The sequence below is a fragment of the Chelonoidis abingdonii genome, chromosome 3, assembly GCF_003597395.2.
Source record: "Chelonoidis abingdonii isolate Lonesome George chromosome 3, CheloAbing_2.0, whole genome shotgun sequence".
Lineage (NCBI taxonomy): Eukaryota > Metazoa > Chordata > Testudines > Testudinidae > Chelonoidis > Chelonoidis abingdonii.
Window position 1 is genome coordinate 119,494,406 of NC_133771.1, and position 17,541 is coordinate 119,511,946.

Here is a 17,541-nt window from a genome sequence, read left to right on the forward strand (position 1 = left end):
GGACGCAAGCAATCGATTTTGTGATCGCATTGTGGACGCGCAAAACCGATTTTATAACATCGGTTTTGTAATATCGGTTTAAACTACTTCGAAATAATCATGCAGTGTAGACGTACCCTCACACGATTCCAAGTTTTCAACAATGAACATTACCTTGGTGGGCAGAATCTGGCTATAATTTTGGTTATTTGCCAGTCTCTTCAGAGTTTCTGCTTTAGAACCAACAAATTCAGTATGATCTAGGAGACACATTAGCACAATCCACATGTTATTTACATAACAGGCAGTGAAGTACAAGCTCATCCACTGATGTGGCATAACGGGTAGGTAATCGGCAGTTGGCTCTGCATTTCGTCTCGCACTGTGTAAAACAAAGCCTTCAACTTGTCTGCATGCTTGAAAATGACCCCGAATCCAATGATCCAATGATTTCACCTCTTTAATTTCTTCTGTAGCAATAGCTGCTGACAGTGCAATGTTAATTAGATTAGCAGGACAGGTAATAGGTAACATCTGCCGTGCAAACTTAGCCATGTAGGAATCAGAATCTGTGTTAATTGTGGCCACGTTATCCCAAGTTAGTTGATACATCTCAAACATGTCAGTTATTGCTGCCTCAACAAAACAGGTGTCAGCAGAGGGGATGAATGTCACATCAGCACAAAAGAATGTAGGTTTATTCACTTTGAAAACAAAAACGAAAGGCCAAAAATCAGACCATCCAAGGCATGAGGAGACTCATCAAAAATCAGCCTAGACACCACATTTCCATCAATTCATTCCATCCATTTAGATTCTGAAGCATTGTTGTTTTCCTTCAGATACTTATGAGTGAGGTAGTCTGCGTTAGGAAGGGGTTTTGCTGCTGGACAGTATTGTTGCACAAAGTCAACAATAGGGCCCTTAGCAATTAACAGCGGTTGTCCGGTGAAACAAAGCACACACAAATTCATTGGCACAATCATGCTGCGTCCTCTCACTAGGGCTTTAATGAAAGAAAGCTCCTGATATTGACTGTTTATCCAAAAGCTCTCTTTCTTCTTTAAGCTTCTTGTGTCACTTGTTTTCAACTTACTCCTTTATTCTGTCAGCATGAGCACTGACCTCAGTGCTGTGGTACTTGCAGCACAATGCATCCTCTTCACTCCTGTCTTTTTCTTGAAAGTTTCTCTGCACTGATTTTCTTGTTGTTGTTCAGGCATAGATTTGCATTTTCCTGCCAGGTTTACCTTATCTTTATCTGTGGAGGACTGGCTGTTTAAATATCAGTGCTGCACTTAGTGCACACAAAGAAGTAGGTGGGCAGCATCTCCTTGTGAGCCAATCAGAGCACAATTCTAACGTTGTTTGATTTTTCCAGCCTCAACCGTGAGTGTGTTCTGTGTTTTATGCTACAGAACTGCTTCAGTCTCAGAGCTGCAGGACACAACAATCGCTTAAAGTGTCAGTGTGTAACAAAAATAAGGTTTTAGAGAGAGAGAGAATTGATAAACACATGTAAATCAATAAAAATTGAACTCCTTTAATTAAAAAACCTGATAATTTATTGGTGAAAATCAGTAAAAACTGAAAACATGGAACACTAACTATGAAGTATAACAACATATGTTAATGGCGAACTACTGAAATCTATGTGGCAAAGAAAATAGTATAATAAAGTCAAGAGATCTTTGCTATTTTGGAATCTTTCATTAACCTTTAAGTATGTACTACATAGCAGCTGTAAATACAGTCTGGAAGACTTGGAGTTAGTGTTGTGGGATGTGGAATACCCGACATGGCTACAGTTGAACACATTCCAATGTGTGTTGTTGTAATTGTCTTCAAAAAATGTATTCTATCAAACCTGGGAGAAAAAGTTTTCAACTTAAATGAAACACTAGTTCTGAATTTCTTGTGAAAATGTTTGTTGCTTTACAGTAGCAAAAAACTATCTTCAGCTCTGCAGAAATAAATATATTCTAGAATAGCCATCTCGCTATAGGGTTCTCATAAATAGCAATGTGAAGAACTTAAAAGAGTCCGTTTATTGATCTTGTAGGTCAAAACTCTAGAACAGACTAGAACCATTGAGGAACTAAACAAGTCTCAAGGCAAGCTGGAAAAGATGAAGGAGAAGGCTGAGAAGCAGCTGATCTGTGTCAAATCAGAACTACAGTTTACAGAGCATGAAGCTAAGGAGGATAAAGAAAGGGCCAGGAGTATGCTAGAAGCAGTTACCAGTGAACTGAAGGCACTTAAAACAACCCTGGCAGAGGTATCAAAAAGAGAAAGGCAGGTAGGTATAAATGTGATAGATAATTGTTAGATGCCATTTGGAAAGTGAGAACTTGGTATCTGGACTAATTATACTGCCATTCTGAAAACGTGTGTATGTTAGTATTAAAGTTTTACTGACATGAGTTTGGGGTGGCTGCATTATTCATGAGTGGCGAAGTCATCAGAATTATGCAACTCATCCCAAAAGAGTGCCAAATAAGACATTTTGTGTCACTGTATGCCACTAAGTATTCAGTTTATGCCACATTTTGGAGAAGTTAAATTAAAAAATACTTTAGAACTCCAGCTTCTTTGTTATGGATTCCATTTTTCATGTTTATCAGCCATTAAAACATAGTCACTTTGCCATATATAGGCGACAGATTCATGGGAAATTCAAAAATATTTTTAAAATATATCAAAGGTAACTTTTTTTTTTCTTTCAACAAACCAGGTGTCAGGACTGGAATGTGGGTGGTCTGACCTAGAGGTTAGAGTCTGAGCAATGCTTGGCAGTTAATGCCAGGGATAGGAGTTGGTAGCCAGAGCCCTGGGCCAAAGCTGAAGTCAAAGAGCAATCCAAGGACTAGAGCCAGAGCCTAACTGGAGTCAGAGGTCCCAGCCAGAGTAAAAAACCAGGCAGAGGAGTAGAGCTGGGGGAATACTGAGGCAGGATCAGAACAGGGCAAGAGTGGATTGGAGCAGAACCGGAGCAAGGTCAGAGCCAAGACTGGATACAAGGCAGGAGCAAGGCTGGGAACAAGGCAGGCAAAGGAGAGATGGCAGTTGTGAGTGTAAGCATCGAGCAGCCAGCAAACTGCTGCTTCTGCTGAGCTTAAATGCAGATCTTTTTGTCTCCTTTTGGCCAATTAGGTGGGCCAGCCAATCAGGCAATTCTGCTGCAGCCCAGCTAGACTCATTAACCTTTAACCTTCCTGAATGCTGAACTGGCTAGCACTAGGCTCTGTCGAGGGAACTCAATGCCATAGTTCCTGACAGTAACCCCCTGTCAGGAGCACCTTCTGGGACCCTTCACCTGGACTTCTTTCAGATAGACCCAATGAAAATCACATACTAATCTTGATTCACGAATGTTCTCTGCTAGCTCCCATGACTAGTCATCAGGACCATAGTCATCTTAGTCCACCAAGCAATTAAACTTGCTTGGAGTCAAGAATCTGTCAGGGTACTCTTCTTGTCCAGGGACTGTTATGGGCAGCAGTGATGGGTTGGATTGACCAAAGAAAGGGTTATATAGGTAAGGTTTTAAGAGAGAGACTTGGGACACTGGATAGGTCTTCATTGACTGTGGTCATTGAAGCTTGAGTGTCACCAGGTTGACCTGCTCAAGAATATCGAATGGGCCTAAGTATTCGTGAGCCAACTTAGCTGATGGTTGGGTTGTTTTCAGATTCTGAGATGATATAAAGACCCTGTCCCTGACACTAAAGTTTGGTGCATCCTGGCAGCTGCTATTGTCATAATGCTTGTAGGTTACTTTGGTGGCTTCCAGATGTTCAATAAGTTCTTGTTGCAGGTGATGCAGATGGTGGCCAGGGAGTCTGTGGTCAGTGCTGCATGAAAGCAGGGATGGAAGTTGCAATTGGCATAGAATGGGCTCTGTGGGGGGGAGACCTGGATCGAACTGTTGTAGGCCAACTCTGCATAAGGCAGGGAAACCCTACTATCCTGGTCATAATTCAGGAAGCACTAGATGTACTGCTCTAAGATCTGGTTTGGTCTGTCCATTGGTGTGATCTGTGAGTGGTATGCTGATGAGGTAAGGAGCTCTACCAGGAATTTAAAACCTTGTGCCAGAAGCAGTAGGCAAATTGTGGAAACGGAAGAGTTTTGCGATGGCCCTGAAGACTTGTGAGTTCTAAGCATGCAGTATCATGCATGATGGGACCTGATGAGGAGTGATCTGTCAATGGATTCTCTTAGATCAGCTAAGGCCTTATGAGTTGGGATTCACTGCATTCAAATGAAGACCAAGTCCATAAAACTACTGGAGATGCCAGAGTCAATCAGTGCTTTCAAGCTGGCCTCAGATGTGACAGAATGCCGTGGACTGAGCAGAAGCTGAGTTGGGCTCTGATTAGGTATGCTGGACAGATGTGGGGAGTGGAACTTGGCATTTCCTGATGAAGATGCATAACGGGCCTTTGTGGGGCACGTTGAGGCTAAGTGCCCAGATTTCTCACAGTGGAGACAGACACCTAATGATGCCTAATATCAGGCCTTCTCTGCTTCGGAGTGGGTCTGGGCCATATCAGCCTGCATGAGTTCAGGCTGTAGAGTGGGTGCTGGATGTTGACTAGCTGGAGCTGTTAAGTTGGGCGTGGGTTGAGAAGCCATTCTTCTTTCTTGGTGGCGTTCTGATAAGCGATTGATAATCTCGATGGACAGGTTGATAAATGAGCCTGGACAAGCTGGGAGGTTCTAGCCACACCAGCTCATCCTTGATTTCATTCTTTAGATGAAGCCAGAAGTGATAGCACCTTGTTTCATTTTGTGTCACCAGGCACTGAAAATCTTCAGCATCATTAGCAACTGGCCAGCATCCCTGCCTGAGGATCTGGAACTTGGATTCTGCTATATGCTTGTGATTTGGATGGTTGAAGATCACCGACATGGCTTGGGCAAACTCCTTGAACTGACTCAATTAGGGGACTGGATTTCTCAGGCAATGGGGAAGCTCAGACCAGTGGTTCCCTGGACAGCAGGCTAAGAAGTCCCACCCTGGTTCAGATGGTGGAAAACGACTGTAGATACAGCAGGAACAAGAGGTGGCATTGATTTAAGAACTGATGGAATTTTCTGTGGTCACCATCAAGCTTGTCAGGCATTGGAAACTTTGGTTCTCGATGGGTCTGAATCACTAATGGCACTAATGGCCTGCAGCCTGCATTCTGCACCTATCAGGCATCGATCTTATGCTATAGATTCAGCAGGGTGTGCACTAACTCCAGTAAAGAGACATTGGCTTTCGGGGGGTCCATCCGAAAAGCTGAACAAAGCTTTTTGGGGCAGGGGGTTGCTCAATCTGTCAGGATCAGGACCTGGGCAGTCTGACCTAGTCGTTAGAGCTGGAGACAGGAGTCAAGAGTCACAGGCCAAAGCTGGAGTTAGGAACCAGGAATCAAGCCAAAGATCATCACCAGAGCCAGGAGTCACAGCCAGAGTCAGAAGCCAGGCAAAAAAGTAGGGCTGGGGCAGACTGGAGAGGACAGGAACAAGGCTGGAAACAAGGCAGGCCAGGATGATCACAGGGTGTAAGTGTTGAGCAGCCAGCGATCTGCTGCTGAGCATAAATGCAGACCTGTTGATCCCTTTCAGCCAATTTGATCCAGCCAGCCAATCAGACAATTCTTCCACAGCCCTGCTTGGCTCATTTAAGCTATCATCTGAAGGTTGAAGCAGCTAGACCCAGGCTCATGTGAGGAAACTCAGCTGCATGAGTCCTGGTATCAGGATCTTGTGACATTAAGATCTGATACTTCATGAACCTCCGAGGTTTAGATATAAATAAATGCTTTATACTGTTATCTTGGAATTCAGAATGAGAGTGTAGAGGTCATTGGAAGGTGCAAAATTAAAACCACCAATTGCATTGTTGCATATCACATATGTGCATCTATTTCTACTACATATTGCTTGTGTTTGATTATTACAGGTGGGACAATTATTGAGGTTTCCCAACACTTCCCATTACAAGACTGTTTTGAGTTTATGGGAAAATTTCAGCTAAAACAGTTCACCCATTTCCAGGAACAAAGCTAGGTAAAATGATTGTTTTGGTCATGTTTTCAAAAAAGAATCCTGGCAGCAGTGTCTTTGAAAAGCTGTAATGCTCCCATGCTTTGAAACAGGGACTTGAAATTTAGCATGGAGTTGTCCTTTATGTTAAGGAACAAGCCTTTTGCTGTCTCTGCCAAATCTGGGCAGATTTTCATGAAGGGTTACATGTCTGAAAAAATTTCAGTTCACATATGCTCAGTAGAGAATTCTTAGATTTTAGGAACTAAAAATCACTGAAGATACCATCTACACTGAGCATGTTAGAGCCACTCATGGCTGCCTCTGTGACTGGGCTGCACGTGCACCATCCCCACAGAGTGACTGAGCATGCTCCAGCCCAGACTGGGCTTTTCCTGTAATATCTGCTCTCAGCTGCTCTTGGCCAGGCACTGGAACTATGAGCCTGTCTCTCCTGTGCTCCCAGTGACCCTCCTCCTACTGCTGGGCCACCCATGCAGTGTGGAGGAGGAAGCCATCCGATCTGAATACAGAGAGGACAAACATCAGACTGAGGGGAGAGGAAAAAGAGTAGATTGCAACAAGGAGCCTGGTTGCACTGGAGAGGGAGGAGAGAAACTGAGACTGATGTTGGCTGGACAAGGAAACTGGGAGCTTGTGGGAAGGGGAGCTTGTGACTAGATCCAGTGAGGGAAATGGCTAGGCGACTGGGAGCCAGTTGGCTGGGGGTAGGGAACACCGAGAGTGGACAAGGAGCTGGGGGAGAGGGAGGAGAGGCAAAGAGGAGCCTGAGACTGGTTGGACAAGGAGGCTGGGCCTAGGAACCAGTGTGGAAGGAACAGAGGCTGCAGCATAGTTAAGGCAAAAATATATCTGGAGGTATAATAATAAAATAAATATTGAAGGAAGTCATTCATTTATAGAGAAAAATATTGCTTGAACTGAAAACAGAGGCCAAAACTTGAGGGTGGGGGAGAGTGCTGAGATAATATTATGTATAAGTAAGGCTGTGTGTCTGTCATGGAGGTCACGGATTCTGTGACTTTCCATGACGTCCATGACTTCTGCAGTGGCCAGCAGCGGCAGCAGTCTGTGTGGGAGGGGGCTCAGAGCTGGGGGTTGGGGCAAAGGGGTGGTGCTTACCTTGGGGTCGGAGGCTCCCTGGCTCCCATCGCCATGTCCCTGCAGCTCCTAAGTGGAGGGGTCAGGGGGCTCCACGTGCTGCGTGCACCTGCAGGCACCACTCCTGCAGCTCCTATTGGCTGTGGTTCCCGGCCAGGGGGAGCTGTGGAGCTGGCTCTTGTGGCAGGAGCAGCACACGGAGCCCCTCTGGCCACGCCTCCCCCTAGGAGCTGCAGGGACACGCGGAACTGGGTAGGGAGCCTGCCACCCCCGCCACCCCCCACAGCACCAAAGGGGATCCTAAGCCCTGCACAGCCCCCCCACCCCAGCACCTGTAATCTCTTAGAGCTCTGTATTTGCACTATGAAAAGAAAAACATATCAATTTTAGCTGTCATTACTGCATATTCCAGAATAATACTTGCATTTTATTAAATCTAATATCATCTGTCTTAATAAGATCAGTCTAAAGAGCATTCAAAGCAATTGTTGAGATCCCTACATGGCCTTTATACATAATCAACCACAAAGAAAATTCCAAATATATTTTATTTTGATATTGATTCAGCTCAAGCACTGAAATGCAATATTTTAATGTTTGATAGGTTCCAGCCCTGGTATGAGGCTGTATCCTCAGGGCTTCCTCCCTGGAGATGCTATCTTTCTGTAGCTGACCCCAGGCTCAGTACTTACTCAGTCCCTAGCAACCAGCCAGTAGCTTCTTGCTCCCCCAGTCCCTGCCAGCAGACTTAGGTGTCTGTAATCCTGCAGCTCTTCCGGCAGCCAGGCCTGCTATCCGTTCTTCTCCTGCTTCATGCAGCAACTAACTGTGCTCTGTTCTGCATCTCCTTTTATATGGTCGTCCTGGGCCCTGATTGGCTGCTTCCCCTACAGCTACTCTAACCTGCTTGGAGGACCTCTCCACTGCTCCTTTCCTGGGATGGGTGTAGCAGAACCCTGAAGCCTCCAGCAGGGGGCCTTTGGGCCTAGTCCACCCCATAACAACCAGTTATACCAAGTCTCTTGTATGAAAGTGAAATGTGGGCACTGAGGAAAGCTGAAGAACAGCAGATTGACGTTTTTGATTCTTGTGATCTCCACCAGCTGTTCCATATCAAGTGGCATGGCAAAATCAGACACGAGTATATTCAAAGCCAAATCCAGCAATCCTTCCATCAGCATCAGTTCAGTTTTGGCAGCTTTCTTGGTATGGACATATAAGAATGGAAAACCAATGAATTCTGAAGTGTGTACCAAGGACCGTGGCCACATGGTCAGAGATCATGTGGCCACCAAAAGTTTTGGTGACACAACAGGATTGCCAGTGATGGACATATGCTGAATATGCAGCCAGACCACTCAAACTCCTTGCCAGAGATAAACCCAGGTGATGCTTGTTTTGCCACAAAGCCATGGCCCTTGGATATTTGTCATGATGATGATGATGGTTGGCAAAGTTGAAGCAGAATTTTCATTGTTTTCTTTTTCTAGTCACTAAATATTTTAGTACAAAATTTTAATAAATATTCATGAAACACATACAGCAGTGCATCAAATTAGGAACACAAATGTGTAGCTCTGATCCAGGCAAGACATACTGTAGCATTAAGAAAATATTTCAGTAGATACACCGCTACCTCAATATAATGCCACCTGATATAACATGAATTTGGATATAATGTGGTAAAGCAATGCTCTGGCGGGACTGGGCTGCGCACTCCGGTGGATCAAAGCAAGTTCAGTATAACATGGTTTCACCTGTAATGTGCTAAGATTTTTTAGTTCCCGAGGACAGCGTTATATCGAGGTAGAGGTGTATTTGTACTGCTCCTTATGTTGCTTTTGTTTGACCTGTCACTTTGTTAAAATAGTCTGAATGAAAATCAATGTCTCTTGTTTAGCACTTTTGCAAGGGGAGCAATGTTGCTCTTTGGTCAGTTTATTATAATGTATTTTGCTCTGCAGGGCAGTCAGCTCTCTTTTCACCTCTTTCTTGAACAAACAAATTTTCCTGTTTTCTTGCTACAATTCATTAGCAGAAAGCTGATTTTCTTAGTGTTTATCTATTGACTTGAGACAAGGCGGGTGAGGTAATATCTTTGATTGGACCAACTTCTGTAGGTGAGAGAGAAAAGCTTTTGAAGTTGGTCCAGTCAAAGATATTACCTCATCACCTTGTCTGTCTAATATCCTGTGTCTGACACAGCTACAGTTACACTGAGTATCTGTTGACTTGTCAGAGGCAAACGTCAAGGCTGCACTGCTGAAGATTGCATCCAGAAAAGCAACAGGTTTAGACAAAGTCATCGCAGAGATGATCAAAGACTTGAGAGAGATTGGTGTATGCTGGCTCAGGTGAGTCCTGTGCTCAGTTTAAAAAGAAAGAAATGCCAAGAGAATGGAGAACGTCCATACTGGTACTGATATACAAACAAAAGGTGAGATACACGACTGTTCGAAGTACACCTCTACCCTGATATAACGCAACCCAATATAACACGGGTTCGCATACAAGGCGGTAAAGCTCTGACATGCTCCTCTGAGCAGCGCGTTAAGGGGGCTGGGCCAGGCTGGGACCGAGGGGTTCAATAAGGGGCAGACGGTCTCGGGGGTGGTCAGGGGATCTGTGGGAGGGCACTTTTGGGGTGCCGCAGTTCCAGAGTGGCGCGGAGGGCCGGGAGCAGCTCACTCTGCTTCCCCAGCCCCAGCCGTGTCGCTCAGGGGAGGGTTCCTGGGGAAAGGGATCCCTCCCGCACTCACCAGCAGCGGCGGAAGCGGAGCAGCCTGGCCCCAGCCTACTCCACTTCGCCAGCTCCCAGCCGCAGTGCTCCACTTCCCACTGCAGGTGAGTACGGGGGGCGTCCTTTCACCAACCTCTCCGCACTCACCGACGGGAGGAAGCGGAGCACCGCGGGTGGGAGGTGGTGGAGTGGAGCGGGCTGGGGCAGGGCTGCTCTGCTGCCGGTGAGTGCCTGTCAGACTGTAGGGAGGGTGGATAGGGGTCGGAGCAGTCGTGACAGGGGAGTTGGGTAGGGGGTGGGGTTCTGGGGGTGATTAGGGACAGGGGTCTCTGGAGGGGGCAGACAGGGAACAAGGAATGGAGGGGGCAAAGCAAGTTTGATATAACACGGTCTCACCTATAACGCGGTGAGGTTTTTTTTGTCTCCTGAGGACCAGGTTATAACGGGGTAGAGGTGTACCAAGGATTTAAGTTTTTTCTCACTGCATGAAACGGAGAGAATCATAGATATCCGCATTTGCCAAATAGTGGAACCCTTTTTAAGAAAGGCATAATTTTGGTTTTAGAAAAGGAACAACAGATGGTATGTGCATTGCTAAACAAATAGTGGTAAAGAAGTTGGAGGGAAACATCGGGTACACATGGGCTTTCCTCAATTTGGAAAAAGCATTCAACATACTACCTAGGTGACTTCTGCTATGATTTTGTGGGATAACAGAGAATCTTGTCCAGGTCATGATGGGTTTTTATGATGGTTCCATGATAATAAAGAGCAGATGCACTGAGTAACGGAGGGTTTCAAGGTGAAGGTTGGGTTCTACCAGGGATCAGTGCTTAATCTGTTAGTATTCATAATTGTGACAGACTTCATAGGTAGTATGAAGTTAATCTGTTCTGATATTGCGCTAATGGCTGATAGGAAGATTTGATCCAGACAATCAATGCTTGGAACAGGGAACTAACAAAGTATGGCCTCAAAATGAGTAAAACAAAGGCTGAAGTCATGTAGTTGACTTGCACAGAACCAAGACAGATGAATATTAACATGGAGGGCCAGTGCCTAAATTAGGTTTCTGGGTAAGTACCTTCATGATTTATTAGCAGCAAATGGAGAAATTGACAGAGAACTGCAAGCAAGGCTGCTGAGTGCAGGAGAAGTCTGGAGCAAGATAAGTGGGAGTGATTTATGATAAACAGTTACTCAGGTTATTTAAGGAACCACTATACAAAACATGGTAAATCCAACTTTTCTGTATGGATCAGAGACATGGGTGACCAAAGAGAGGCACTTGAGAAGACTTAAAGTCATTATAATGATATATTTGAGGACAGTGAGGGGGTGACCTTTTGGGCACATATGTGAAATGATGTCATCAGGAGCGAGACCAAAGTGTGTGATATCAGATAAGCTGTAAGGAGGAGATTGAGACGATATAAGTATGAAGTTTGCAGGGGAAGAATAAGAGGATGGCTAAGAAAATTATGGATATACTGTGTACAGAAGGGTGGAGTAGATATGAAGTATGTGAGTACTCCAAATTCCTAAAATGTTTACAGTTCCTTAAATGTAGCCATTTATGCCAGTAACTTTCCTCCATGACAAGAAAGGAAATAGTGATATTTCTATATATCCTTTTATATGCATCTTCCACTGGCTGAAATCAAGCAGAGTAGTAGTCTGAGGGTATGTTTATGCTACAATAAAACACGGTTGGCCTGTGTCAGCAATTCTGTGGCTTGCATGGCAGCGTAGACATACTTTGAGAGTTTGTGGCTTCCCTTCATTCTGGCATTTAACAGTGCTATACCATGCATACTCACATGTTCCTTAATTGGCTTATTACAGTGGAATTGCCTCCCGAAAAATGAAGGCAATATTTGAAAAATAAAGGCTGTTACTTCAACTCAAGGAAAGGTTGATACAGAGAACAACAAACATGCAACAAGCTCAGTCTTGAGCATGTTGGTCAGCTTGGACTGGAAGTGCTGTTGAGGCATCATATTTATCCCATGGGAGAAGAGAGTTTCCCATGTGGCTCTTGAGTGTATCCTCTTGGCCAAAGTAGGATGCAAGAGGAGCCTCTTCTAGTTTTCATCTACAGGAAGGAATTAATCTGATCAGGCGCTTTGAGGATGTTAGTGGGGGAAGGAAAGGACGAACATGAGGAGCTACTCTTGCTGGATGCTCCCTGGCCAACTGGCTCATGGATCCAAGAGCTAGAGGACTACATGGGCGCTCCAGATTTTTTTTAAAAAACGTGTTTGAGGTCCCGGTTGACAAATGCCAGCTCAGCGGCCTGTTGGAGCCAACCTTGAGCGAGCCCTTTAAAAAATCCATAACTCTCCACCGTGCTGCTCCAGCATTCCACCGCCACATCTGAGCTACAGCCTTCGGCCTCAGCTCTGAAGTCACTGGGAAGAGCGCTTCCAAATGTGAGGCCCCTCCAGTGCTGCATTTGTTTAGCCTGTTGTTATAACCTTCCTTTCACAGCTTTTGGACCTAACTTAGGACAGATATTACCAGGCTGCATCCCTAAGATCCCTCAGTACTTTATGATGATTTGATTTATTTATTTTTCTGAACTTAGCTGTAAATCCTGAAGGTCTGTACTCGGTTTTCACTCGGTCTGTAGTTACCCAAGCTGTTGCTGACTGCAGTGAGACTTTGCCTGACTAAAGTCTTCAGGATCTGGCCTTTGCATTTGTTTTTTCTTAATTTGAATTTAGTTTAGGTATGCTGTAATAACCTTAATGTCCTAGATTCCATTCGGGGGAGGAGGGGTAACCTGGGTATTTTGGGAGTGTATTTCTATTTTACAGCTTAATTGTCAGTGAGTTAAGGGGGTTTAGATTGTTAGCTCTCCAGGGCCTGAGTCTAGCTTACTCTGTGTTTGTACCCTTTCTAGCACAATGGGGCCTTGATCTTGGATGGGACCTCTGTGTACTGCTGCTAATATAAATAAATAAATAAACCATTTAGAAATTGTGGAGGAGAAAGCTTTCTCTCTCTTACTCTCTCTTTTAATTGTGTTGTGTTGTGGGGGGCTATCTTATTTGCCCATGATGACAGAAATTCATCTAGTATCCCAACAGCAAAACCACCTAGCTCACTGTTCAAAGACCGATATGGGTGATGTCACAGGGTGTTCTGTCCCTTTAAGAAATAGTGAGGATTGAGTCCAGCCAAGCCCTGACCGTTGACATGCCCCTTTAAGGTTCCAGAAGTTCTGGAGCAGATGAGGGCCTAGGAAATGGCAGAGGCAGATGCTGGGGGGAAAGGAAGTGGTCTAAGGGTAAAATTCGGTTTCTGGGATAAAACCCACATTATTGTTTCCTTAAGGGTCTGGGACCATGACTTAGTGTAGGGTGAAACTAGAATCCTCTCCTCTCCAATCAGGACAAGTTGTGGGAAGGAGGGCAGTATATACTCTGGCTCTTCCATCATAATGCAGAGATCTTAGCAGGAGAAGGATTGTTTACCTGCTGGCTTCTTCTGGCATAGGAGAGACAGGACTGGACAGGTGGGTTGACTTGTCCTGCAAGTGGTGGAGGAAGATTTGAAGAATGTAAAAGCAGAGATGCCTGGGTGGAAAGGACAATATCATAAAGATGTCGTTTTGAGTTCTACTTTGTTTGAAATACTTTTGATGCCAGCGGCTGGAGCTGGATGAAGGTAATTTAAAGGGAACTAGCTGGGGGAGGCTGGCCGAGGGCTGCAGCCTGGCAATATGGGGAAGTTAGAAGCTGCAAGTTCAGGCACATCTGCTAATGCTTCTCCTTTCCCTTAGTGCTAAACTAGCTTGGTTAGAAAATCTAATCTGGGAGAGAAGATCTCTGAATGTTGCCTCATAGCTTTTATTAAAGTGTGCTTCTAATCTGAAAAGCGACTATGTAGACCTGGGCCATTTTTACTCAGTAGATGTGTCACCCGTGTGCATGCAGTGTCATAGCTGCTGTTGTCCTAATTTTCCTGCCGTGACTGCCAACAATATTGATGGTGACTTTTCATGTGGACACCTGTCCACTTGGAACTGGATCAAAACCCCCTGCCTTTAAACACAGGCTGCCCAACAGACTTTGTATGATGACTTTTTTCCACTATTAAACCTAGAGGTGAAGACTGTATGTCCAGTCTCCAGTCACCCCAGCCATTTAGTCCACTAAAATCTCTAATCATGCAGAAGAACAATGACAAAAGTTTCAAGTTGTAAGGAGCAATTACATAATTTTTGAATCCCTGATACATGTACTACTTGTCTCTGTGTGTGTGTATGTAAATGTTTTTCCAGCCTTCCCCTTGTACTGAATGATTGATTTGTTTGTTTGCTCTTTCAGCTGGCAGAGTTCCGTGAGGTGGTCTCGCATATGTTGGGCCTTAGCGTTACCAGCCTTGCGCTTCCTGACTATGAAATCATCACACGTCTCGAGGGGTTGATCCATTCTCATCAGCACCATTTTGTTCCCTGTGTCTCCTCAAAGATGTGGCAGTGAGGCAAGATGAACACTCGCAACGCCACTTACAGCTTCTTCACTGAACAGTGCCTCTTTGAGAGACAGCCGGACAGAACTCAGCTGGCTCTTATGCTGCTGTTCATTTTCAACACTGAGTCCTCAGGGGATTGTAGATGATTTGAGAAAATATTCCTATAACCATCTGTTTCTAAATGTACATGTAGAGTGAAATCATGCCTCCACTGAAGTCAAGAGGAGGTTAGCAATTGCCTTCAGTAGAGCTAGGATTTCACCCACTGTACCAGCAGTGAAACAAAATACAGAAAAGGATCCAACCTAAATTTTAATTTCTTGCACTCTAGACACAGAAGTATTTTTAATAAGCAATATTTTTAATACAGCGAATAGGTGTCTGTTTCCCTGTCCAGGAACAAACATGTAATTCCTCCTACTGTTAATGACAGTTATCTGTACAAATTCACATAGGTTGATAAGAGGCAAGCCATATCACCCCCAATATAAATCTTGTACGTGATCAAGGTCTATGTGCTCGATAGACAGTATGTGAGCTATAGACCTGCCTCTGCTGCATGGTTCATAGGACAGCCAGATTGTGAAAGTTCTGTTGGGCAGATAAGAGAGGTAGCTATTCAGTTACATCCCCCAACCAACACATACCTCACTCTCATCATTGTTAGCCCCTCTGCAGCTTAATTGGGTGGTGTAAAGCCAGAGGATATGAAGTTAGGAAGCAGCATGCTCTCACCTCAGAGCAGTGTTAAGTTGTGATGCAACACACATTGTAATTGCAGCAAGTTCCCTTTTACATAGTTAACATACTGTAGAGGGGTTAGGAGCATGTGGATGGCACAAAGCTAGCTAATATCCATGCAGTAGTATGGGACCCCTGGAATGGCCGAGATCGACTCATAATTATGCAATGTTCTTTCTAATGGATCTTGACTGCTACAAAAATCAAGGAGGGAAACAGACCCTATGGCCCTTTAGCTTTTCCTTCAGCTAAGAATGACGCAGTGGAATGGAGGTTGCCCAGCTGCCACTTTCAGAATCAAAGCTCCCCTTCTGTGCGTTTTTATTCATGAAGGGGTTTTAGTTTGCATACATTTGATTGTATTTGTATGCCATAAAAGCAGCACATTTTTGGCATGAAGAACTCAATTCTTCCAGTACCAATCTTCTTTTACTGCTGAGTTGCCAAAACAAAGGTCTAAAGTTATTTTCTGTCTCTTCAATATTAATCTCTTCACACACTGTCCTGTCATTTAAATATCACAGGTATTGTTGATGGAATCATGTCTTACCTTTACTTCCTGAAAAGAAAATGTTATGATGTCTTTTGTAGAGCAGCAGCAATCTTTTCTTAGCTGTTGTATTTGTCTGGCTGTTGCTTGTTAAGCCGTTCAAATTCTAGCTCTACTGAATTAAAATGTAATTTAAAATATTCTGATTCAATGCATCAAAAATTTAATGACAAGAAGAAATTTCATTAAAAAAATAAAGGACTAGGTCAACATATTGCTTCACTGTTGTCCAGAAATAACTTTTAATTTGAAGAACTGATTTTTACTAGTGTCTCTTCAAGGTCTTATATAATTAAATAATTTAATTTTGTTTTTTTGAATTGTAAATCCTATTTTAGTTGAGCACTCAGATGTTCTTTCATTTATATAATCTCTCTCCCATTTGTACATCTCACACATGTGTAGAAAATAACACACAACAGGCACATGCCCTTGTAGTGAGAGAAATTCAGGCTTCCAGGAGATGGGGCATCTCAACAGACATCACTCCAATCACTGAAATTATTAATCTATATTTTAAGGAAAATGAATTATAATCTTTACAATATTGTTTTAGAAAAAGGATTTTAGCATAGGATTAGGAGCGATTACATAAGTAATGCACAATTGGCTACATGCAGTGTAGTTTTTTTTATTTTGCTTTTCTCTGAAACATCAGTTATTGGTTATTTTTGAATGAGAATACCAAATTTGGCAGGCCAGTGGTATGATCAGGTATGGTAAATCACATGTTCCTGTAATTATTTAGATTAACACTCATTTCCTTTCTTATTTTCTATTGTGAAAGTGTTTGTTCACATGCAGATAACAAATATTCACAAATAAAAAGGAAAAACCTCTAATATTAACAAATATAAAATAAAACTTGAAATATAGGCACCTCTTTCATTGAAAATAACAGATTACAGGTTAGCATTTTATTGGTCAAACTGAACTGCTTGGGGGTGTGTAGGTAGGAAGAGGATATACAGATATACTAATTCTCAGGTGAGGTTGATAGTAGTTTCAGCCTGTGCTTTTGTATGTTTCATAATTACATAAGTGGACAGAGTCTTTGCCAGCTAGTGTAAAGCCCTGTCAACTGTTGTTTCTTACACACACACTTTTAAAATACTGAAACATGCTTTATAAACAAACTAAAGTAAGAAATTAGTGTCTGATCGTACTAGGTGTTGAAGGTACTCCCAATAGGAGTTGAGTGCACTCGACAACTTTCAGAAGTAGTCCCTCAAAACACCCCTAAGAGATATGTATTTTTAGTTCTGTTTTACAGATGGGGAAACTGAGGCAGATAAATTAGACGACTTGCTAAAGACCACAAAAAGATTCAGTGTCAGTCAAGATTAGAGCATGACAGTTCCTGGGTACTCAAACCAAGAGACCAAGGGTGAAATTCTGGCCCCTTTGAAGTTAGTAGTAAAATCCCTGGTGACGTCAATGGAGGCAGGACTTCATCTCAAGTCCAAAGAAAGGGTTAGTCTAGTCTCTTGTGTTTTGAGACCACGAGTAGCAGAATCAGGCACTTCTGAGTTCTAATTTGTCTCTGACTTTGTTGCCAAATAAGACACATCATGTGCAATTTTTAAAATGTTCTAAATGCAGACATAGTATAGTACATCAGTGAATACATCCCTTATTCTAAATATTTGCTTTTCTTCTGGAAGAGTTACTGGCATCTTTGCTCATTTAACTAAAGCAAATAAAAAAATAAATAAAGCAGTAGTTTGACATGAACAAAGTTCAGAGTGATTTTTTAACCATGCAGTTTAATTAACCCCTGAACAAAGTTTAAGCTGACTTGTAATCTTCTATTGGGCTTTGTTTCATGTAACGTTGAGAACTTCAGACTCATTATTTTTCACAAGGAAAACTGATTTAATTAAAATTA

At 43.4% G+C, this 17,541-nt stretch overlaps 1 protein-coding gene across 1 annotated transcript in view; it reads left to right on the forward strand.

Moving 5' to 3' along the window:
• The window catches only part of CCDC170 (coiled-coil domain containing 170), a 122,467-nt gene extending 106,122 nt beyond the window's left edge, over positions 1-16,345 (forward strand). Inside the window, 3 exon segments of the mRNA XM_075064047.1 lie at positions 2,042-2,278; positions 14,215-14,347; positions 14,350-16,345. Coding sequence (XP_074920148.1) covers positions 2,042-2,278; positions 14,215-14,347; positions 14,350-14,414 — 435 coding nt within the window. The 3' untranslated portion in view covers positions 14,415-16,345.
• Positions 16,346-17,541: the final 1,196 nt, after the last annotated feature.